The sequence below is a fragment of the Megascapheus bottae genome, chromosome 11 (assembly GCF_031878675.1).
Source record: "Megascapheus bottae isolate mThoBot1 chromosome 11, mThoBot2.hap1, whole genome shotgun sequence".
Lineage (NCBI taxonomy): Eukaryota > Metazoa > Chordata > Mammalia > Rodentia > Geomyidae > Megascapheus > Megascapheus bottae.
The window spans coordinates 42,372,429-42,397,175 of NC_143519.1; the positions used below are offsets into that span (position 1 = coordinate 42,372,429).

At 39.6% G+C, this 24,747-nt stretch overlaps 1 protein-coding gene across 1 annotated transcript in view; it reads right to left on the reverse strand.

Annotated features, from left to right (window-relative positions):
• Positions 1–910: 910 nt before the first annotated feature.
• Lcp1 (lymphocyte cytosolic protein 1) overlaps positions 911–24,747 on the reverse strand; it is a 51,769-nt gene continuing 27,932 nt past the window's right edge. Inside the window, exons 6-16 of the mRNA XM_090342125.1 lie at positions 23,585–23,666; positions 20,627–20,792; positions 18,557–18,699; positions 16,913–17,008; positions 13,649–13,844; positions 11,286–11,364; positions 10,625–10,739; positions 7,467–7,600; positions 5,406–5,529; positions 4,595–4,719; positions 911–2,776 (exon numbers count right to left, since the gene is read on the reverse strand). Coding sequence (XP_090198251.1) covers positions 2,644–2,776; positions 4,595–4,719; positions 5,406–5,529; positions 7,467–7,600; positions 10,625–10,739; positions 11,286–11,364; positions 13,649–13,844; positions 16,913–17,008; positions 18,557–18,699; positions 20,627–20,792; positions 23,585–23,666 — 1,393 coding nt within the window. The 3' untranslated portion in view covers positions 911–2,643. The remainder of the gene's footprint in view (positions 2,777–4,594; positions 4,720–5,405; positions 5,530–7,466; positions 7,601–10,624; positions 10,740–11,285; positions 11,365–13,648; positions 13,845–16,912; positions 17,009–18,556; positions 18,700–20,626; positions 20,793–23,584; positions 23,667–24,747) is intronic.

Consider the following 24,747-nt stretch of genomic DNA (forward strand, 5'->3'; position numbering starts at 1 on the left):
TCTAAAAGGAATTTTGCTTCTTTAGATATAGTAATCCTAGCCACAGTAAGGCAGATCTACCTAGACGAGTGAAGCCCAGGCCAGCCAGGGAACCCAAATTGGAATTTGAGACCCTGTTGGAAAGTTAGCTAGTGCACAAAAAGAAGTGGTGTGGCTCAAGTGATTGAACACTTGCTAGGACAATCCAAGGCCTTAAATTCAAACCTAGTAACTTCCAAAAAAAAACTTAAAAAATTTAAAAAGCATCTAGAAATGTGCTTGGCTCCCTAGGGGTTCTCAGAGCATGCAGGTCATAGTACCTGCCTACTTCTCATTCAGCAGAAGAACTTCTTCCACAGACTTTGGTTAATTCTTCATTTAGAATTGACTTTGACACTGGGATCCTCTAGTATTTCATTCACAGGTATGATAGCATGTATCTATTATGACTTGTGTGTTTATGCATTTGTGTACATTATCTGTCTGTTGGATTTCCTTATTCCTTTATATACAAAATGGAGAAGATGGGATTAGCTTAAGCAAGCTGTCCCAGCTATGGTCCCTTGTAAAATCATTTCAGGAAATTTAAGAGAATTTGTGTTTTTTGTTTTGTTTTTGGTAGGTCATAGGACTTGAACTCTGGGCCTGGGTGCTATCCTTGAGCTCTTCAGCTCAAGACTACCACCCTGTTTCTGGGCTTGGGCATTGTCCCTGAGCTCTTCAGCTCAAGGCTATCACCCTACCCCTAGAGCCACATATCACACCTTAGGCTGAGTTCTGTTAATGGATATCCTTTTCAGTCAGCTGAACACGGTCTCACACGGTAATGCTCAGACTGTCAGCACTCCATACCTATCAGCTGAATGAAGGAATGAATGAATTCTAACACATTTTTACTGAACCTTCAGAAAGCAACATCCAGAGACACTCAGAAATGGAAATAGTTTATTTGGAAAGATCTTCAGCATTATTTTAATCTTCATTTTCAATTAAGGCAGTTAACATTCTTCCTTCCTGGAGGCAGATGGAGGGAATCGTCTGAGACTATTTAAAGTTCAGACTAAAGTCAAAGCTGATCGTCTTGCATTCTGATGCAGTAGAAACACTGGAGATGAACTAGAAGAAGCCATATACTGGCTTCCTGAGCCTATTACTACACCCAGGGTATTGCATCTAGATTGCTTTGAAAAATGGCTACGTTCCAGTGCATCGTACCACCTCTAGAGAAGATACCTCATTATTTGAGTCCCTTCAACCGTGACAGAGGAAGTCTAGTGTTGGATCACCATGCTCTGTTGACTTTTAGCATTCAGTAGGTTCTCACATACGTTGCTTGATCTATTAGAGCTATTTAAATTCATACTGTTCTCCTTCGGTTTTGAAATTCCTTATATGTCCAATAAAGGTAAATTAGAACGTCACAGAGCAACTCAGGCACAATCTTTCAATATCTGGTTATGTTTGGGAGCCTGTGAGTGTGTGTCCATGTAAGGTGGTGCTTGTGGGCACATACTGCCCTCGTGCTGGGGGGTGGAGGAGAGGGGTGGTTAGGAGTAGCCAAAAGCTTTTGAAGTACCAAAAAAGTAAACATTGACAATATGGCCCAACAAGCAATCAGATTTTCTGATATCTAAGAGCAAATAAAAACTGAGCAGAATTGCTTCCAAGGGTTACTCGACATTTTGCCGTACCATAATACACATCTAATAAGCAGGATTAAATATGTGGAGCAACAGCACTCCTAAAGGTAGATGCTTAGTGATAGCGCCATGCTGCCCCCATTGGTATCCTCTGTTATACCTTTCTTGCTACCACTAAGGATCTACTAGAGAGGTTGGATGCATGGCCCAGTTGCTAGAGTGTCAACCAATGAGCATAAGCAAAAGCAAGTAACAGATAGTGAATTCCAGTTCTGGTCTCAGACAAAAACAAAAAGACCCAGGGATGTAGCACTCAAGATGTTAAGTCTTTGGTGCAAAGCCTGGAGTTCAAAGCAGAAGGTATCTTACAATTGATAAAACAAACACTGACAACCATTGGGACTTCCAGTAAAGTACAGCTCTGATGGTGAGGCTTACTTCTGTAGGCTACCAGGGACTTTTGGGACCCCAGTAGCACCATTGGTTTCTCAGATGTTCCAAATGACCAAGGAGGGACAAGGATGGCAAGAAGAGGTGGGCCACACAGCAGGCAAATTTACAGATAAGGTGAAAGAAGAGGACAGAGCAAGTAGCTTGTCACACAGTGTCAGCCTCTGAAAACAGCCTTTAGACTATTCTCACTTTGGAACAAACAATTACATCAAAATTAATGATGGAACTTTCTATCCTAATGACCCAAAAGCAAGAAGGATACCTGAATTTTTTTCCTTATTTTTCCTCTTGATTCACAAAGAAGCAAAAACAAATCAGGAATAAAACCTAAACTTGTTGGAGAACGTGTCTTCAACAACAACAACAACAACAACAAAAACGAGGCTTGTTTTTTTTGTAAAATACAGAAAGGCTACTTGGCTAGCAAATATGCACTTTTTGGAATCTCCTATAATGTCACCAAGTTGCGGACTTTGGAATGGCTCGAATAGTCTTCATCTCCATACTTGAAACAGCGGGTGCTGGGCTGGCAGGATTGGGTGTGTTGCCTTCTAGCCTGCCTGGCCGGGCCCTACACTCTCTTCATCCCTTTCCCCATGAGGCAAGCAAACACTGTCATGACCATCTTGGGGTTCACTTCAACCAGGTCTTCTGGAAGGGCATAAACTCTCGCTCCAATTTTTCGGGCCATAGAGATAGCATACCTAAAGGAAAGAGGAGAGGACAAATGAAGAGGACCTGGGCAGCAGTAAATGGAGAGGATCCTTCAGCATCTCAGGGTCCTCTAGGCTCATACTCCCCAGCCATGCAGACACATCCTGGTTCAACAAAACTCCCATTAAAGCATCTGTCTTGCTGTCTAGCCTCATGGCTATGTTCAGATGGAATATTGGTTGTGAGAAATATCCTCAGTTCCTGTCACTTTTGGTCCCCACACTGCCAGCTTTCTCTTGGGCTACCTCATGTGACAGAGAAAGTCTGAAAATTGAACAAGAATTGATGCTTTAAAAAGTATGTAGAAGCCAGATGCGGTGGCTCACACCTGTAATCCTAGCTACTCAGGAGGCTGAGATCTGAGGATAAGGTTCAAAGCCAGCCAGGGCACTACAAAGTCGGGAGACTCTTATCTCCAATTAATCATTAGAAAATGGGAAGTGGGGCTGTGACTCAAGGGTAGGGTGGTAGGCTTGAGCTGAAGAGCTCAGGGACAGTACCCAGGGCCAGAGTTCAAGCCCCCATGACCCGCCCCCCCCAACCCGCCCTGCCAAAAAAAAAAAAAGTATGTAGACTTTATTTCAGCCATAGCCAGGAGTTTAGCCTAGTGGTAGAGTGCTTGCCTAGCATGCCTGGAGACCTGGTTCGATTCCTCGGTACCACATACATAGAAAAAAGCTGGAAGTGGGGCTGTGGCTCAACTGGTAGAGCTCTAGCCTTGAGAAAAGTCCAAGGACAGTGCTCAGGTCCTGAGCTCAAGCCCCACAACTGGCAAAAAAAAAAAAACCCTAAAAATATTTCAGCCATAGAGCTTTTTTTTTTTTTTTTTTGGTAGTATTTCCTAGGTAGATGTTCCTTCAGGTAAGCCATTTCTCCAGCCTGTTCTTGCATTAGTAAGTTTTTGAATTAGGATCTCCCTTTATACCTGGGCTAGCCTGGGCTTCTCTTTTCCTACTGGTGCATCTCCATGCTGAGGATGTCAGGCACATACCACTAAGTTCAGTCATTGGTTGACACAGAGTTCAATTTTGTCCTTTCTCCCAAAGGAATTGAAGTCTTAAACCCTAGCAGCTCTGGTTGTGGTTTTACTTGAACACAGGGTTATCCCAGATGTCATCAACTGAAGCCATGCTGGAGTATGGTGGGCAATCCAATATGATTGGTGCCGTTGTAAGAACAAAAGAGACACAGAAAGTGTCCACTGCAACATGAAGTTGGAGGTGCAGGCAGAGATCGGAATTATAGGCATCTATAAGCTGATAAATGATACAAATTGCTGACCATTACCAGAAGCTAGGAGGGGAGCATGAGGTCTGAGACAGGGGACAGGATCTTCCTCAGTATCCTTAATGCTGCTATTGTAGGGGAGAAACAGGTATAGGCAGTATGTAAATGAAGGGATTGTGTGCCAATAAAACTTTATGTATAAAAGTAAAAAACAGGTCAAAGTCTGGCTGTTCAGAGACTACAATCCACTGATGGTCATTTTCAAAAAGTCACTTGGCAGGTGACATAAGGTGTAAAGCTTATGGCAGCTGTTTGCTAGCTGGTGAAGGGTCTGATGTTAGATTAACCCCTGCCATGGGTATTCATGAATGGGGCATTTGTATTTAGATTTGCCCTGGCTGGCACAAAATCACAAGCATCATTAATTTGCTATTGTAGAAAATACAAAATAAGGATGAGATAACAGAGAATCATTATCACTAGAAAAAACAGTGTTCATAGAAAGGTGCTGGCATTAGTCTTTGCAACTCTTTAGTTGGCAGTTGGGTCCTTCCCTCCATATCTCCGGTTTATGTACATACTTTGCATTGTTGAGTTTCTCCTCATCATTCAAGTCTTCTGTCTTTAGAAGGTCATAGTTAATGGAACCTGGCTGAATGGCGTCGATGAGATCTAGGACTGGCAGACTTGTACTAATCTTTGGGTCCTACATAGAGAGAAAGAAAAGCTTTTACTTCTATTTAGCTCAAGGCAAGTGGACGGCTCTTCTTTTGTGTGTGTGCCCCATGACCCGCCCCCCCAACCCGCCCCGTCAAAAAAAAAAAGTATGTAGATTTTATTTCAGCCATAGCCAGGAGTTTGGCCTAGAGGTAGAGTGCTTGCCTAGCATGCCCGAAGACCTGGTTCGATTCCTCGGTACCACATACATTGAAAAACGCCAGAAGTGGTGCTGAGGCTCGATGGTAGAGCTCTAGCCTTGAGAAAGTCCAAGGACAGTGCTCAGGCCCTGAGTTAGAGCCCAGGACTGGCCCAAAAAAAAAAAAAAAAAAAAAAAGCAAGGCTTAAACTATTGTGTTGCATGTGATAATTTTTAAAAATTACTATCATGGATCTGGGATGTAGCTCAGTGATAGAGTACTTGTCTAGCAAGTATGAGGCTGTGGGTTTGATCCCAACACTGGAGAAAAAGAGTGGAAAAGAAAAAAAAAAGAGGAGAAAGTGACGAGAAATTTGTCAGTGAACATTAACACAATAAAGAGCCATTTAAGGAAAATCTCCATGGAAGTGGTGCCTCATATATCTAACTCTGAAAGTCATCTGAACATTGAATGAAAAAAACAAAGACAAGCATGGAGGTCAGGTGGCTACTAAAGGGAAGAGTGAAACTCTTACCTTGAAGCTAGAAATGGAGGAGCCTTTCCCTGCCTCCTTCAATGTTTCATTGACCCAGTTCACAATAATGTCATCATTGACCTTCTGCCCTCCACCAATTTCTTCAAGGATATTCAGTGTGTACCTGGAAAGAAAAACCATGATCAATTTCTGGAGAAAAGTCACTTTCTTTCTAGAAGATCATCAAAATACCATTCATTATATTGGAGGGGAAAATGAATATATAATATTAGTTCTTCTACTACTACCTTAAAATACAAATGCATGGGGGGCTGAGGTGAAGTATAAAGCACACACTTCCTTCTGAGCTTTGAGCTTAGGAGGAATGGAGCTGGTCAGGAAGAACAAGAGTAAGACAAGAACCACAAAGAAAGGGAAACAAAGCAAAAGATGTTTCCAGGACTGGTAGCCTATAATCCTAGCTACTAAGGAGGCTGAGATCTGAGGATCACAGTTCAAAGCCAGCCCAGGCAGGAAAGGTCCTAACATTATCTCCAGTCAATCACCGAAAAGCAGGAAGTGGAACCCTGGCTCAAATAGTAGAGGGCCAGGCTTGAGTGAAAAAGCTAAGGGACAGCACCCAGGCACTATTGTTCAAGCCTCATTATTAGCACATGCACACACATACACACATATACACACACATGTGCAAATCAACCAATAAAAACAAATAAAGACATTTTGTTGACCTATACAAGCTGAAACCATTCACCAACAGACCTAAACTATTAGAAATCTTTCAGATACAAGAAAATTATATTGGACAAAAATCTAAACCTACACAAAGTGAGGGAGAACACCAGAAATATCAGATATGTAGGCACATATGGAACAGTTTCCCTCTAAAAGATAATCATCTGTTGCTTCCACAAGTGAGTTAAAAGTAAAAAGGTAGGAAAAGATATGTCATGCTGATCACTGACCTAGAGGAGGTAGTCATTGGCTATGTTGATACAGAAAAGAATATATTTCAGAGAAAACAATCTTAGGAGGTACTAAAGGTCACTCCATAAGGATACAAGTATGAAATTAATCAAAATAAAATAATCATCTGAACCATTTTTGAATATTAACAACAGAGTTTTGGCAATGCCTGAAATAAAAAATATTAGGACTAAAAAGAACAAGTTTAAATGTTAAAAATATTAATAAAAGCCGGGCACTGGTGGCTTATACCTGTCATGCAAGATATTCAGCAGGCTCAGATTTGAGGATCACAGTTCAAATCCAGCCTAGGCAAGAAAGTCCATGAGACTCTTATCTACAACAAACTAGTCAGAAAAAGCCAGAAGTGGCACTGTGGCTTAAGTGGTAAAGTGCTAGCCTGGAGCAAGGCCTAGGATCTGAGTTCAAGCCCCAAAACTTGTTAAAAATATCTGTCTGTCTGTCTATCTATCTATCTATCTATCTATCTATCTATCTATAGATATGTATAAAATTGCCCTTATAGTAAGAAAGCAAAATTTCTTTAGGTACTAAGTTTAGTTTAAAATACAGCTTTACCCATTAAACAGCTACAATAAGCTCCATGCATTTTTAAGTACAATTTATACAGAGTAAATGATTTTTCTATTAAAATACCTTCTTAATAGTGTTGATCTTTGAAGGAACAATTCAAGCTACTGTGTAATGTGCCCTGTTTGAAAGGACACTGAATTGTCTTTTCAGTAGAAACTGATATCTTCATTTGAGTTTAGTTTCCTATAACCAATGTAGTAGTTTTCATTATATTCTCCTTCAAATTTAAGTTACATTTGACTTTTGAATTCTAATCATGGATAGGTTACTATAGTTAATAATTGAATAAAATAAAAGACTATTCTAAATATTTTTATACTTTATTATTGATAGAAGTAAGAGAAGTTGAAGGCTTACTATATACTTCTGAATTACTTGAACTCTTAATGTAATAATGTATTCTTACTATATGTTTACAATAAAAATAACATTTCCTTAAAAATAAAACACAGCTTTACCGAATTACATCATATCCTAAACCTTTTCTCTATCTTTCCAGGTCAATTAACTGCTAGCAATAATCCATCGTGGGGACAGAGCTACCTTCTCATTAGCTGCCACATCAAGGCCAAGGTGAGGGTGCGGTTGCCCTCATTGAGATCTTGTCCGGCAATGCCAACCAGGGAAAATTTAGCTTGATTCTTCCCCAGCTCCACTGCGTAGTTGCAATTCTCCAGCTGTTAGGGAGGCAGAAGAAAGCATGTTTAATGTTCTCAGTTATGATAAATACCAGTTCAAAAAATAGCCAATAAATATGCAGAATGAAAATACACTGGATGATCTCTGTAATCTCCACTGCTTCTGTAATTCTAGGATTCTAAGTTTGAACATTCTTCATCTTTCCTGAAATGAAACTTCTCACCTCCATTCAAAAATATCCAAATTACACTCTCTCTCTCTCTCTCTCTCTCTCTCTCTCTCTCTCTCTCTCTCTCTCTCTCTCTCTCTCTCTCTCTCATTTTTTTTTGCCAGTCCTGGCCTTGGGCTCAGAGCCTAAGCATTGTCTTTGGGTTTTCTCAAGGCTAGATCTCTACCACTTACAGTACCACTTCTGGCTTTTTTCTATGTATGTGGTATTGAGGAACCAAACCTGGGTCTTCGTGCATGCTAGGCAAGTACTTTACCACTAGTCCAAACTTCTAGCTCCTACTCTCTTTCTTGGTGCCATTATTGGGTGGCATTTGAACTCTGGACCTGGGCACTGTCTCTTAGTTTTTCCACTCAAAGCTGTCACTCTGCCACTTGAGCTCCTTTTCTGGCTTTGCAGTGGTTACTTGGAGATAAGAGTCTGTAGATTTTCCTGTCAAAGTTGACTTCACAACCAGAATCTTCAGGTCTCAGTCTCCTGAGTACATTAGAGGTGAGCCAGCCAGTACCTGGCTTCCCAGAATACCCTTAAAACTAGAATAATCAATGGAATAGAACTGAAGACCTAGAAATCAACCTGAAGACCTAGACCTACCTTTGATAAGGGAGCAAAAAAAATAGGATGAAAGAAAGACAGCCTCTTCAACAAATGGTGCTGGCAAAATCGGTTAAGGATCTGGAGCAAACTAAAATTGGATCCTTATATGTCCCCCTGCACCAGAATTGATTCCAAATGAATCAAAGACCTTGAGGTAAAAGCAGATACCCTGAAAACTTTACAAGAAGGAATAGGAGATACACTAGGTCTCCTAAGTCTCCTAGGTGGAAGCTTTCTTAATAAAGACCCAGAAACACAAAAAATTAAAGAAAGTTTGGACAAATGGGACTGCATTAAACTGCAGAGCTTCTGTATGGCAAAGGACATAGCTAGCAAGGTAAATAGAAAGCCCACAGAGTGGGAGAAGATCTTCACTAACCATACAACAGACAAAGGCCTCATATCTAAAATATACCTACAGCTCAAAAAATTAAGTCTCTCCAAAACAAATCCTCAAAGAAACAACCATCCCATTAAAAGGTGGGCTAAAGACTTAAAGAGAGACTTCTCTGAAGAGGAAATAAGAATGGCCTATAGGCACATAAAAATTCTTGACTTCTCTGTCCATAAAAGAAATGCAAATCAAAACAGCTTTGAGATTCTACCTCATTCCAGTTAGCATGGCCATTATCATGAAATCTAATAGTAACAGATGCTGGCAGGGATGTGGCCAGGAGGGAATGCTACTGTTGGTGGGAATGTAAACTCCTTCAACTACTATGGAAAGCAGTTTAGCAATTCCTCAAAAGACTAAACAGAGAGCTCCCCTATGACCCAGTAATCCCACTCCTTGGCATTTACCCAAATGTACAGAAACAAAGATACTAACAAACATACTAAAGTCCTAGCACAACTATGTTCATTGCAGCACTATTTACCATAGCTAAGATATGGAACCAACCCAGATGCCCCTCAGTAGATGAATGGATCAAGAAGATGTGGTATTTATACACAATGGAACTCTATGCTGCCATCAGAAAGAATGACATCATCCCATTCGTAAGGAAATGGAAAGACATGGGAAAAAAAGCCAGTCCAAAGGAACATAGGCTCAATGGTTTTCCTCATTTGTAATAATTAGGACACATCGAAGACTCTCCCAGCAGAGGATTACAATAGTTCAAATCCTAGGTACATAAGGTCATATAGGATGAGACTAAATGAAATGAACTCTAGGATATGTGATTGTTGTTCTTAATGTACCATGTTATTTCTCCTTTCTTTTTTTTTTTTGCCCTTATGGTTAATCTCATGTGGTTATTGTATCTGATTTTGTTACCTTGTATATTGTATATATATATATATATATATATATTTAAAATAGGAAAGAGAAAGGGGGAAAACAAGATGATTGGGAGGGGGTTGGGGGAGGGAAATGGGGACAAAAACATGAGGAGTATCAATGTGTGAGAAGTAATGCACCTTCTACCTGACCAATGTAACTGTAACCCATCTATACTTATATCCCAACAGTAAACAAAAGAAAATTAGAATAAGTTGGGGGCTGGGAGCATGGCCTAGTAGTAGAGTGCTTGCCTAGCATGCACAAAGCCCTGGGTATGATCCTTTGGTACCACGTACACAGAAAAAGCTGCACGTGGTGCTATGGCTCAAGTGGTAAAGTGCTACCCTTGAGGAAGCCCAAGATAAGAACATTTTCATGTATACATAGTAGGTAGAGAGCCATCCTTGGCTATCTATAATATTTCTAAAATAGCTCAATTTATGGAGATAGGTGTGACATTGTGTATTGTCCATTGTACAAATGTAAAGTGGACAGATGTGAAAGGCAGATATTCCCATGGCCACTTCTGGATCATTAAGAATTACAGATGAGAAACAGTGAGGAATGGCTGTACCAAGCTGGTTGTTACAAAACAATGTTCCCACTATGTTTGACAGTATCAAGCTGTCAATACAAAGGTTTAATTCTTTAGAAAAATAGAATGAGGAGCCTGCTGAGGTATGGGAGATCCCTGTGGCTCTGCTTGCTCTAATTATCTTAATTAGAAGTTTTACATGCTACTGTTTAAAGACATCCAACATGGAATTATAAGTAAGTAATCAATGGAAATAATGGACGTACTTTAATAAACCTACTCAGGTTTCTGATCACTCTACTATAATTTAATCCCTGGATAAACATTACTTATCCAAGTTTGGCTGTCTGATAAAGTATTGGAAAAGAACTCTTGCAGGCAGTGCTTCACAGAACATCAGAACAGTCATTATATACCTTCTTCATATTGCCCCCCAGTTTGGGATATGGGGGTTTGTTTACTCGGTTCCAATCCACGGGGACTTTGGTTTTTTCATAGAGCTGGAAGATGACCAGGGCATCCGATAAGTCACTGGACAAAACAAACACAAAAGAACGGTCATATATTTGACATTTCTTCATGACTTACAATGCACCAGCCACTTCCTTATGTATTTAGCTATGTTCCCAAGAACCAAGAAATTTTGCTGAGACTAGCTCCATCTCTAGAGTTGCAAAATTGGACTTAGAGAAATGAAGGAACTTTCCTTTCCCCAGATGTTGCCTAGCTCTTCCTCTTCAGAGGACATACACTGTTCCAGGAAGAAGAAACATGGCTTTCACAAATGGCACATGAAGTGACATTCAAGTGCAGATAGCACTCTTGTTTGGGCTGAGCTTGAGAAGATGACAGAGTACATTTTTTTATCTGCTGAGGTGTGATTTTTGTATCAAACACAGTGAAGATGATGCAGAGGTGTGCTTTTCAGCTGGACACAGCATCTGCAGGTCACCGCGCCCCGCCTCCCCTCTTAAGGAGACACACACATATCTGAGACTAGAATGCACACCACAGCCGCATTGGAAATCCTATGTTCTTTGTGCCTCCTATCGGGGATGGGGTCCCAGCAGTTCTTACCTGTACAAATGATTGACTCGAGGGTTAACACCCAGGGAGTTCATCCAATTCCTAAATGTCCGCTCTTCCCTTGTCTCACCTAGATGAATAAAGACTGGTTATCTTTAGCCCTTCTATGATTCTAGCAGTTCTTAGGAGCTAAGTTTAATAAAGAAGACTGTAGATACCAGCTGGAGAAAAAGAGGAAGAAAAATAGGTTTTTTTGCTGGCTGGACAAAGGTCACTATCCCGGGTTAAATTTTCTCTCCATGTCAATTCAGGGAGAATTTTTTTATTAAAGAATTTATTAACATTGATTTTTATATCATATTTCAAATGACGTGTTTAACAAACAAGTATTCAAGAAGGGAATCTCTATATACAATCACTGGCACTTAGATTTTAGAACATAATCAAAATTAGGCTGAGGGTTTGTATGTCATAGATAGATATTAATATATGCAATAAAATATTATGTCTATAGAGTCATAAATTCAGGGAGAATTTTACAGCATCTGTTAGTATTATGCAACATCTAGGTGGAGCTACTATCCAGGGGAAGCCTAAAGACTGACGTTCTTGAGGGGAAGACAATAATTTGGGGCATCAAATAGAGATCATACCAGTTAGAGACCACAGGAGGCAGATACATTTGCTATTTGATTTGAGACAAGAGAAGAATAGTATGGGCTATATCTAGAGAGGTGGAATTTGAGCTCTGTGTGTGTGTGTGTGTGTGTGTGTGTGTGTGTGTGTGTGTGTGTGTGTATACATCAATCCTGGGGCTTGAACTCAGGGCTTGGGCACTGACACTGAGCTTTTGTGCTCAAAGCTAGCATACTACCACCAGAGCCACAACTCTACTTCTGGCTTTTTGGTGGTTAACTGGAGATAACAATCTCACAAAATTTCTTGCCTGGGCTGGCTTCAAATTGCCATTCTCAGATCTAAGCCTCCTGAGTCGCTAGGATTACATGCATGAGCCACTCATCTTCCACTTTGAGGTTCAGTTTTTTAGGCTGCTCAGAGCTGGATATTAATGAGGAGAGAGTAGGGGGTTGGGGCAAGGTCTTTGTTAAGAAAAACAAGAGTGGATCTGTGGGGGTGCTACCTAGTAGAGAATACAGTTACAAGGTACTTAAAAGGCAGGAATCAGAACTGGGGATCTTTTCATGCCAGGTAGCAGATTGGGTTAATGTATTAGGCAGCGTCAGTCATTATAGATTCATATTTTACTACTCTCAGAAAATAAGGAATGCTGTGCTGGGATGTGCCTGGCGGCCATGTGCACAGTTGCTGAGGGCTGATATGCATTTAAATGTAATGCAGAGTGGATAGGATTGGCGGAAGCATGTGGGACACAATAAATTGCTTGATGAATGGAAGAATAGGCCCCCAAGACCCATCAAAATAATTGGTGGATGAAATTCACCAGGATTCTTCCCCTTCCTGAAGACCAGGAACGAAAAAGACATTCCAGATGGTGGGTTTTGGCATTTGTTGATATTGGAGATGGAAGGGATAAAGAAGAGATTGATACCGTAGTGAGAACCAAGCTCTTTGGTTTTAGTGACCAAAACAAACAAACAAAGACCCCAAACGGTATGCTTCGTGGGAATGGAGAATTTCTAAAGAGGAGCAGAGGGGCGTGAGAAGCAATGGGCAATAGGAGAAATGCTGAGTTCCGACACATATATGTATATATAATAATGCTTCATTTAAAAGATAGCAAAGGATTCCATGATGCCCAAGAGGCAGCTGAAAACGAGTGACTAGTGGGATTGAAATATGGATTTGAGATCCGCAAAACACATCAACACCTGACCAAGTGTTGTCCAATGATCCAAACACAGTAATGTTGGACCTGTATCCAACCCTGCATTTCTAGCCCCAGAATGTCAGCTATATGTCATTAGTCCCATTTTAGAGCATAATCCTGCAAAAAATACAAGTGGCAGGATACTGGTCTGTGCATTAGTAATCCAAACCAAAGAAAGAAAACTTTGTAAGCATGTCCTGTATAAACTAAAATGTTACTTTAGACAGCATGTGGTGGGGATTTCTTGTCTCATGAATTAGGTTTCTTGGATCACAGGCTTTATTTTATCCAATAATTAAATGTATTATCTATATGAAACCATTTAATTCTGATGATGGATGGAGCCTATACATAATGGTTGTGATATAATTATATTTGACTACTCCTGGTGACTGCAGCTGACTTTATTCTCTCTCTCTTTTTTTTTTTTTGCTGTGTATCAGTGAATTGATGGCTCCTTGGAACACGAGAGGGGTTGTATTTGCTTAGGGTTGATTTTCGATTGTCATTCAATCAGAATTGTGATTGTATTTCAGAGCAACTAAAGCAACTGACTTATAGTTACCTTCAAGGGCTCCCCAGTCGATGTCTTGGTTTTCTGGTTTGTGCAAAGCAGGATATTTGTTAAAGAGGTTGGCAATGAAAGCCAAGTTCAACTTTGGGTTCCCTCGGACAACATCTGTGGCTGTGACAAACTGCCGGCAACCCAGCCGCTCTGCCTGCTGCAACATGCATTCTGCCCTCTGGATGTCATCCTTCTCCTGCAATGAAAAGGACCTTCCCAGGTTAGGTCATGGCTCTCCAGGGATGTGTGAACACATAAAATGTGACAAAGGAATGAGAGTCTTACTGAGATGCTTGGTATTTAATAGACACTTACTAGCAGAACTTATGACAAACCTTCAGAAAGTTATCTAAGTCAGAAAGCCACAATCAAAGGTAACCTTAAAATTTAAGTCATTAAGATTCCTGATATAGAGCTCAAACATGAATAGTTGGTGGCCCTGTTTTTAAAGCAATTCAGTAGATTCTGAGATGTTATCACTTATATTTGCCCACTAAGAGTACGTACACACACACGCTTAGACTTAGGGCCTGGGCACTGTCCTTCAGCTTTTTCACTCAAGGCTGGCACTCTATGACTTGAGCCATCACTCCAGTTCTGGCTTTTTGCCAGTTAATTGAAGATGAGTGTCTCACAAACTTGCCTCCCTAGGCTGGTTTGCCTCCCTAAGCTACTCAGCTTCCTGAGTAGCTCGAATTACAAGCATGAGCCACCCATGTCTGGCTACTATATTTTTGCAGGGACTTTATGGGAAGTTTTTTCTACCAAAAACTTATTTAGGGTTAAATGTGGTGATACATGCCTACAATCTGGGGAATCATGGGAAACATAGATATGAAGATTATGATTCCAGGCCTCAGCAAAAGGCTCGAGATCCTTTGTAGAAAATAACTGAAGTTGGACTAGAGTCATGGTCTAAGTGGTAGATCAACAGTTGAGCAAGACTGCAAGGTTCTGAGCTGAAGCCCCATTATTGGCATGCTTATGCATACATAAACACACACACATACTTACACACACACAGAACTAAAGTCTAAAAGGCTTAACCATACCTGGCTAATAAGCATAAGGCCCCAAACTCAAACCCCAGTATTTTTTTTTTTTGCCAGTCCTGGGCTTGAACTCAGGGCCTGAGCACTATCGAGCACTATCCTTAGATTTTCTCAAGGCTAGAGCTCTACCACTTGAGCCACAGCACCTTTTCTGTCTTTTTCTATGTATATGTGGTACCGAGGAATTGAACCCGGATCTTTGTGCATGCTAGGCAAGCACTCTACCACTAGGCCAAACTCCCGGCCCAAACCCCAGTATTTTTAAAAGTTTTTTCTTCTTTTTTTATTGCCAGTCCTTGGGCTTGAACTCAGGGACTTGGACACTTTTTGTTCAAGGCTAGCGCTCTGCCACTTGAGCACCACTTCTGGCTTTTTCTGAGTATATGGTACTGAGGAATCAAAACCAGGGCTTTGTGCATGGTAGGTGAGCACTCTACCACTAGTCTATGCTTCTGGTCCATAAAGCTTTTTTTTTTAATATTAAGTAATAACTTATATTCCTTTTTCCAACTCATAAAAGTTATTCACAACTACCAATAAGAATATCTGATTTGTGTAATCACTTTTTCCCACTATGAGTTAGTGTACCTGTAATTTAAACAAAATAAATGGCAGTGAGTTAACCCTACATATTGTTAGAAATTTATAATACCATGGCTCAAATTATTCTAGAGAACCACAGTCATTTGTAATCAGATTTGTATAATAAGAGTTAAATGTCAAATCTTGCTAAAATATGGCTTTTTCAAAGTCTGAAATAATTTACTTTCAGAAAGTAAGACTTTAAATTAGAATAATTGCCTTAAGTTAATGCCTAACTAGATAATACTATATTTTAGGAGCTTCACTTTTTATTGACTTTTACATTATTTCTCATTTAGGAATAAGTGGACTTCATTATTGATTCATTGAAGAGAGTGAGAGTGTGTGTGTGTGTGTGTGTGTGTGTGTGTGTGTGTGTGTGTGTGTGTGTGTGTGTGTGTGTGTGTGTGTGTGTGTGTCTTTCTGTCTGTCTGTCCGTCCTGAGGCTTGAACTCAGGGCCTAGGCACTGTTCCTTAGGCTTTTCACTTAAGGCTGGTGCTTTACCTCTTTAACCACAGCTCTACTTGTTTTTTTGGTGGTTAATTGAAGATAAGATTATCATAGGGGCTGAGAACATGGCTTAGTGGTAGAGTGCTTGCCTAGCATGCATGAAGCCCTAGGTTTGATTTCTCAGTACCACATACACAGAAAAGGCTGGAAATGGTGCTATGGCTTGAGTGGTAGAGGAACAGCCTTGAATTAAAAAAAAACATAGCTCAGGGACAGCTCCTAGATCCTGAGTTCAAGCTCCTATACTGGGGAAAAAATATTATCACCGATTTTCCTATCTGAACTGATTTCAAACTAAGATCTTGAGATCTCAGCACCCTGAGCAACAAGGATCATAATTGTGAGTCATCAGTACCCAGCAGTGATCCACTTATTGGATTTGAGTCCAATGAAATTAAATGAAACACACAAATGGACAAGGTCAAGGCCAGTATTAATAGTGTTGGTTAAACTAAAGAATTCACTCTTGATTTGGTCCTTGCTCAAAGGGTACACGTATGGAAATATCACATCTAAAAGATTCAATTATGTGCCAATTAAAAATAAAAATAAAAGAAATAAAAATTAAGCAAATCCAAGAAAACTCTAAAGTTTGTTTGTTGGTGCCAATACTAGGACTTGAACTCAAGGCCTGGTCACTGGTCACTTAAGTTTTTCACTTAGGCTGGCATTCTACCACTTGAGCCACATTTGGTTCTGGGGTTTGTTTGTTTGTTTGTTGGTGATTAATCAGAAATCAACGTCTTACTGACATTCCTGACCTTCTATTATCAGCTCATACGCCTGCTGAGTAGCTAGAATTACAGGTTGTGAGCCACTGGTGCCTGGCTAAGAAAAATCCTAAAGTTTAAGCATTCAGACTAAAGTTGGTATTATGGGAGCTGTGAAATGAGGGATATACAAAGAATTGCCTAGCATGGTAGGTAGCATTTAACTAGAATTCATTTGCTTACACTTTTCTTGTAGATTCAGCTTTTCTCAGTTCTCAAAACCCATTAACAGTGCTCAACAGTTAAAGACACATTTCAGTGGAACTCTAAAGTACAGGTCATAAGAAGTCATGGACCAACAACACAAGAGCACCCTGTTTGCTGCACAAGTGTTGGGGCGTGGCCTTACCCTCAGCCCTGACATGTCAATCACAATAGCAGGAATTCCTTCTTCATCTCCTTTTGGAGCCACCTGATCAAGCAGGTGGTAGTAAGCTTTTGAGTCCTGTGAAAAATGAAGAAATTACAATTATGAAACATCACCATTAATTGCATATTTCACAACCATAGTTTCCCAAGAGCACATATATATTTTTTTATTATTTTACTGTCATCCAGAATGTAACTTAATTAACAAGACTTAGAAAAATTCACTAAGTTGAATGTTTTATGTGTATGGCCGAAGTATCATATTTGCTTTCCTTCTTGAAGGAATTTAACAAATAAAAATGCAAGTCGCATATAAAAGGCAATCCAAAGAGGCAAACATTAGTCTCTTGTCCATTGGGGAGAGAAAAACCATCCTATTTGTAACCATTAAATTGTATACAGAAAATACATGTACCTTTATATTGCTGTAGAAGTTAGTCAGCTAAGGTTTCATTTTTAAAAAGTGACAGAAAAAGGAAGCAGAAGTTTAAAGCAGAGTTTAAAAACACATTTAAATGGACAATCAGCAAAAACAAAAACAGGAAAAAATTTCAAAGACAGAAAGTTGAAGTATCAACAGTCTTTTTGTAAAAGGAAAAATATGATGACAAACACATGTAAAGTTTACCAAGTAACTAGAAAATATATTAAGTTTAGTTATAATCAATTGACTATAGGCATTGCCTTCTCAAGTTTTTATTCTGAATATGCTTATTGATAACAAGAGGTCTCTAAACTAGTCTTTAAAATTCAAATTTATTCTTAGTCAAGAACACATACAGAATGTCAAATAATTTATTTAAAGCATTTAAAATCATTTTGATTTCTTTTAAAGATCGAAAATCAGATCTGCTGCTTTGATTTTTAGACTCTGTAGGGTCTAGGTTGAATAGAAATATGCTTATCACTTTTGATATGAGAATGAGAGAACTGGAGTCACTGATGTTACAAAGAGAAAAACAGATCTCTCTCTCTCTCTCTCTCTCTCTCTCTCTCTCTCTCTCTCTCTCTCTCTCTCTCTCTCTCTCTCTCTCTCTCTCTCCCACTACCTTTCTTCTCCATCTTTCTTTCTTGTTGTTTTCCCACTGGTATTAGGTAGCAACATTTTTTTTTAGTTTTGCTAATAATCAATTCATCTCAACTTGGCCCTAATAATCCTTTTCCACTCTATCTAGTATGGGTGGGGTTTTTTTTTATGTTTTTATGTGATTGAAAAATGACAGTGCTAGCTACTCAGACATACATGACAGTCTAGCCCTTACCCTATACCCCTGAGAACAAGTTTGTATGCACAGTGTCCATGCTCAGCTAGCCCATTCCAGTCATAAGCACACTTCCCAAAGCACCAATAAGACATCAAGCCAATGTATGGCTGTGATCAAACAACCTAAAAAGCTCAACAATTGCTGGGCTTGACTGTTGGTACAAAGGCAGATGTTGTTTGGTTTTCACTAAATCTCACTTCAGTAGATGCTGCCAGAAGAATGTTGAAAACCCATGGAAGGTGCATGTGAAGAAAATCTATTCCAGTTGAGGTCCTAAGGGCGGAGTATGTGTCTTTTCTCTATTATTTCAACCTATCTTCCCTGCAAAAGTTAGTAGAGTTCAAAGCCCTTCCTCCTACCTTGATATCAGTGCTGAAGTTGGTAATCTTGTTGCAACCTGCATTTTCTAGGTGGTAATTAGCCCATCTCAACAGGAGGTCTTCAGGGGAAAGCTTCATCAAATCCTCCAGACTCTCTCCTTCTCTCAATAGAGCAATCAGAGCTGAAGCAGAACAAACAAACAAAAATAAATACAGAGAGTTTTTGTGGGATGGAGATTTTCATTATAGCATTCATAAAGCCCTGCTAGAAAGTTATCAGCAGCATCTCTCTGGGGTATATTTTCTACAGACTTTCCTTATGGAATAAATACTTTGTCATTATTTCTTAAAAAGGAGGGTCACTCAGCACCAGGTACTCACACCTGTAACCCTAGCTACTCCTGAAGCTGAGACCTGAGCATCTAAAATTGAAGCTGCTCAGAAAAAGCCAAACATGATCCTGTGGCTCAAAATGGTAGAGCACTAGCCTTGAGCAGAAGAGCTCAGGGGCAACGCCCAGGCTCTGAGTTCAAGCCCCACAAAAACAATTTAAAAAAGGAGTTTCACTACTGCGAACTCCCAGTTTTCAGATGGAGAAGACAAGGCAACAAAAAATTCCAATGGTAGGCCTATGAACACTAAGGCATAGCCAAAAAAATAATGAAGGTCATTGGTTCAAAATCCTCTGCTGGTTCTATCATGTTACATTTTATGAAATAACAACACTTTTCCTTTCAAGAGATCAATTTTGTAATAATGCCTATGTTCTCTTTCCTAGTATTATAAATGCTTACCTGAATAATTATAGCAACTCAATAATATAATCAGCTCTCTTATTTCCCCAGATGGATATATTTTTTGCTCAGTAAAAAGGTTTAAATTTAGCTGATTTGAATTTGCAAATCGATATTCTTTTGCGTTAGTTTAAGATTCCCATTCTCAACCATTCTTTTTATTGTTTAGTATATTGGTTTTCAAACCATAGCTCAGGATTCTTCATTGGTTATTGTGACGTGTATGTATAAATTAAAAAGGATGTGCAACTGAAGATTAGAATTGGTATACAGATTTCATATTGGGAAGATTTGTACCTGAAAGCTGAAGGTAACATTGTTGGTTATATATCCAGGTCTATTATTTCTTCTTCTGTTTGTTTGTTTTTTTTGGTTTTGTTTTTTGTTTTTTTGTGTTTTTGTTTTTTTTTGCCAGTCCAGGGGCTTGAACTCTGGGCCTAGGCACTGTCCCTGAGTTTCTTTTGCTCAAAGATAGCATTCTATCATTTGAGCCACAGGACTATATTCAGCTTTTTCTGAGTAGTATTTTAGAGATAAAAGTCTTGTGAACTTTGCTGTCTGGGCTGGCTTAGAACCGCCTCCTGAATAGCTAGAATTACAGGTATGAGCCATGGGGCCAAGTTAGTACTTTTATTTATACAACCAGTCCATTGCTATTTAAATGACAAGAGAAGATTGAATGCAATTTACAGATACATATTTAGTTCCAAATTTCAAATTTTTAAATGATTTATTTCTCCCTTACTATTGGTAGTAAGAGAATCTAAAATCTACTTTTTTTCAAATTGCCAGTATATAATACAATATTATTAACCATAGTCTATTGTTGTATTGTATGTCTTTAGGCTCATTCATCCTAAATGAATTCAACTTTGTACCCTTTGGCCTATATCTTCCTCTCCAGTCCTAATAAGTCTTGCTCTCTCTGGTCTTGAGATTTCTCCTAATTTAATATAGATATGGATGTAAATGTGACTCACTTCACAAAATATAAACTATAGCTAGTTTTATTTGTCACAGAGTATCTAAGCAAGGTGAGTTTTAAGAAAAGCTCTTGAGGTTGAACTCCCAGACAGTTAGACTGAGCTACAGACTCCAAACTAGCATTATCATTTGTTTGTGGTCTTAAAAAGCTTTTGCTGTCATTTTTCAAAAGTCTCGTAGGATGGATAGTCTGTTAGGTTAAAACCACAGATTCAATCTAGGTGAGCAGTTCTGTACACTTTAGAATTCCTGACATCTTACTCCTCTGGTCTCCAACACAGACATTACTAGAATACCATGACACTTCTAACATCAGGAATTTTGCACTTACCTTCATTCCTGCTGAGTTCAATGTCAGCAAACAACCCAATCTTGATGACTTGCCACAGAAGTCCTAGTACCAGATAAGGCTTTCCCTCCTTCAGGTCCTCAGCTCCTATGTTAACGACATGGCAGCCAATGGCTGAAGCAGAGTTCAGAGCCAAGTTCAAATTTTCCTAAGGCAGAAAAAGGAAGCAAGCATAATTATCTCATTCTGCAGATGCCAAATGATTACTGATAGGTATACTGATATTTTCCTTCTTGAATGTTCACAGGCTTAGAGATATAGTCTTCTCTTGGTGTAACTCTGAGAAAAAGCAGTGATTTGTAATGAGATAAAAATCCAATAACCTAGATACTGAACTTACACAATGGCCTGCTCAGTCAGACCAGACTTTGCATGGAAGTCCAGACTTTGCATGGAAGTCCAGTTCTGGACAACAGGCAATTAATGAGTCTTAAAATTGTCCCCATTGCTCTGTACTGAGGCCCACACGCAGTATGTTCAGCCTGGAATAAAAGGGCACCTTTGGGGGGAAGTCATTGTCCTGTCACTGGCCTTAAAGAGATAATCAGTGGTATCAACTAATGTCATAAAAGAGAGTAAGTGAGTAAGTGATAAAATATCAAGTATTATGGAATGGAAAAAAATTCAGATCAGGTTCATGGGGAAAAAACAATGCAGAGGTTTAAATAGGGCAATTCACTAGGTATTCACAGTAACTAGGGTGCTTGAGATGATATGTTCCTGTGACTAACAATTTATGTAGTGTAACTCACAGTTGGGTAGTCAGTTGAGTTTTCAGTCTTAAATGCTTCTTAAATCCATAAGGGAGAAGGTATCAGTGTCAGTTATGTGTAGAACAAGTGTGTTTGTGTGTGTTGTGTGTGTGTGTGTGTGTGTGTGTGTGTGTGTGTGTGTGTGTGAGAGAGAGAGAGAGAGAGAGAGAGAGAGAGAGAGAGAGAGAGAGAGAGAGAGAGAGAGAGATATGGGGGGGATTTTTATGGTGTGTGTTCCAGTAGTAGGGCTTAAATTCAGGGCCTGGATGTTGTCCCTTAGGGTTTTTCTTTAAAATTTCTTTTTCTTCTTCTTCTTTCTTCTTCTTCCTTCTTCTTCTTCTTCTTCTTCTTCTTCTTCTTCTTCTTCTTCTTCTTCTTCTTCTTCCTCCTCCTCCTCCTCCTCCTCCTCCTCCTCCTCCTCCTCCTCCTTCTTCTTCTCTCAAGTCTAATGCACTATGACTTGAGTTACAGCTCCATTTTTTTTTTGCCAGTTGTGGGCTTGAGCTCAGGGCCTGAGCTCTGTCCTTGGATTTTCTCAAGGTTAGAGCTCTACCACTTGAGCCTCAGCACCGTTTCTGTTTTTTTTCTATGTATGTGGTACCGAGGAATCGAACCCGGGTCTTCATGCATGCTAGGCAAGCAGTCTACCACTAGGCCAAACTCCCGGCCCTACAGCTCCATTTTTAAGGTGGTTAATTGGAGATAAGATTTTTCAAGAAAACTCAGCCTCCTGAGTAGCTAGGGTTACAGGTGTGAGCCACCAGTGCCCAGCTTAGAAGTTGTTTTTAGAACAAAGCAAAAGCAAAACAAAGGCCACTAGAAAAATTAGAACTCTTACCTTACTATTCAAAGAATGAAAAGATTGAGCCAGGCACCTTTAATATAGGTCTATAATAATAGCAATTGAAGAGATTTAAATACAAATGATTATAGTTTGAAGGCAGCTAGGCAAGGGGGAAAAACTTGAGACACAATCCCCACAATAACCAGCAAAAAGTAGGGCTGGAGGTATGGCTCCATGGTAAAGCACCAGCTGAATAAGCAAGCCAAGCAAGCTTGAAGGCCTGAATTCAAAACCCTAGTACTGTCAGAAAGAAAAATTGCTGCTTTTACTTATGGTGAATTATAAATACATTTAACAGTAAGTACGTTCTTATATGCTTGATCATTGTTTTCAATTTGGTTACCACTTCTATTTTAAAAGTCCACAGGGTCACTTATATCCAAATAGGTGGTAATGTATTATTCATGATTTAAGATTTCAGACATGGTTTCTGGGTAAGAGAATGACAAGGATGATAAAATATTGGGTCCTAAGAAGACAGAAATATAGCTTATTTCATGTTGGCTCCACTCCAGCTAATCAAGAAATTGAAAGAATAAAAGCAACTTCTATTTATTACAACCTGGCCGTGTGCAGCATCACCAAGAAGGATGCCAGCACACTTCCCGTTTGCCCCTCTCCTTCATTTCTTAGAAAGGTATCTTTTCAGCTAAATGTTCTGCATTTGGCATCAACTTCAAAGAAAAATTGCCAGGAAGTTAAAGCTGATGATATAGCCAATGTAGATTTTATTCCTAAGTGGCAAAAACAGAATATAATCTTCCAACTGCTAATACCCAACCAACATTTTGACTTGCCTCTACATTAATTGCAAAACTAGATAGAAACGTGTCTTTCTGACATAACTGATGGTAGTTAGGGTAAATCACTAGACTAAACCCTGTTTTTGGGGAAATCATGTTGGAACTCAGATAAAAAGTTGATTCAGCAGCAGAGAAGGTATCCATTTATTCCAAGCCAGCCCCCTGTTAAAAAGAATGGTTACGAAGGCCAAGCAACAATGGCTCACGCCTGTAATCCTAGCTACTCAGGGGCATGAGATCTGAGGACCATGATTCAAAGCCAATGTAGGCAGGTAATTCTGTGAGACTCTTATTTCCAATTAACCAGGAAAAATCCAGAAGTAGAAGTATGATGCAAGTGGTAGATTTCCCAACTTGAGTAAAAAAAAAAAGCTAAGGAACAGCTACTATGGTGATGAGAGAGAAAGAGAGGGTCAGGAGATGGGGGAAGCAAAAATGGAAGGAAGGAAGGAAGGAAGGAAGGAAGGAAGGAAGGAAGGAAGGAAGGAAGGAAGGAAGGAAGGAAGGAAAGAAGGAAAGAAAGAATCAAGAGGGAAATTACCTGAATGGTGAAAGGAGTAAGCTTCTTTTTGTTGATTGTCCGTTCATCAATTGTGTCTGGCACTGACAGATTGATCATTTTACTGAAAGAGAAAGAATGAAATTAAAGAAAGCAGCCTTCCAGGGAGCAGAGCCCAGAAACACTGGATTTGTCACAAGTGACCATGTATGTCAGCAACATAACCTATGCACCCAGGATTTAGATATAAAATAAATAGCTCTACTTTGGTTAGATTTAAACTATTCATGGGGAAGGTTAATGCCTTTGAAGCTCTCTTAATAAACTAACATAAGCAATGAGAATCCTCACCAATTCACTCACCCCAAATGGTATAAAATTGCCTTATATCACCAAACCTAATTCCCGCCCCTCTCCCCTCGCACTGGGTACTTCTACTTTCTTACACTTGTCTTCACTATAGAAAATACTATTGTTCCACTTCTGAGGTTATATAATTACATAATATAATTTCTATTGACAACTGATTAATATTTCTAATAATCATATAATATTTTTTCCTTTGCTAGTATTGAACTAATTACCCAGCGGGTACACTCTACCACATGAGACAACACCTCCAGCCCCGCTTTGAGATGGAGTCTCATGGACTTTTCTGCTGGCTTTGGATCATGTTCTTTTGGGTCTTAGCCTTCTGAATAGCTAGGATTGCAGGTCTGAACCACTGATACTCAGCCATGACAATGAAACTTGATGGTTTCAGAGACACTATGAATGTCCTAACTAGTGGTGCCAGAATAACTCAATCTAGTATTCAGTTGCAGAGAAGGTATTAAAAACTGCAGAGGTAGTTTGAGAAACGCTATTCGGAACTGACTGGCACAGTGTTCAGAGATCCTGTTCCACATGTCCTTCTTTATTTGAGTTGTGGGTTTGTGGGTGACACTCATCAGTCCCTCTGCCTGAAGGACCATGGCATTGGGTTATTGCTATAATCCTGCTGCCAATATCAAGGGCATCTGCTCTTCTCCTTTTTCATGGATGGCCATGTCAGACAAAACAAAGTAGTGCCTGTTCCAAATGTCATTGCTCTTGACCTTGTGTTACTGTATTACTGAATGTCTATTGATGCTTTTTCTCTTCTTTATATACCCTGCCTCCTTCCTCTTCATCTAAGCAATAGCAATGTTATATTTTTCATTATA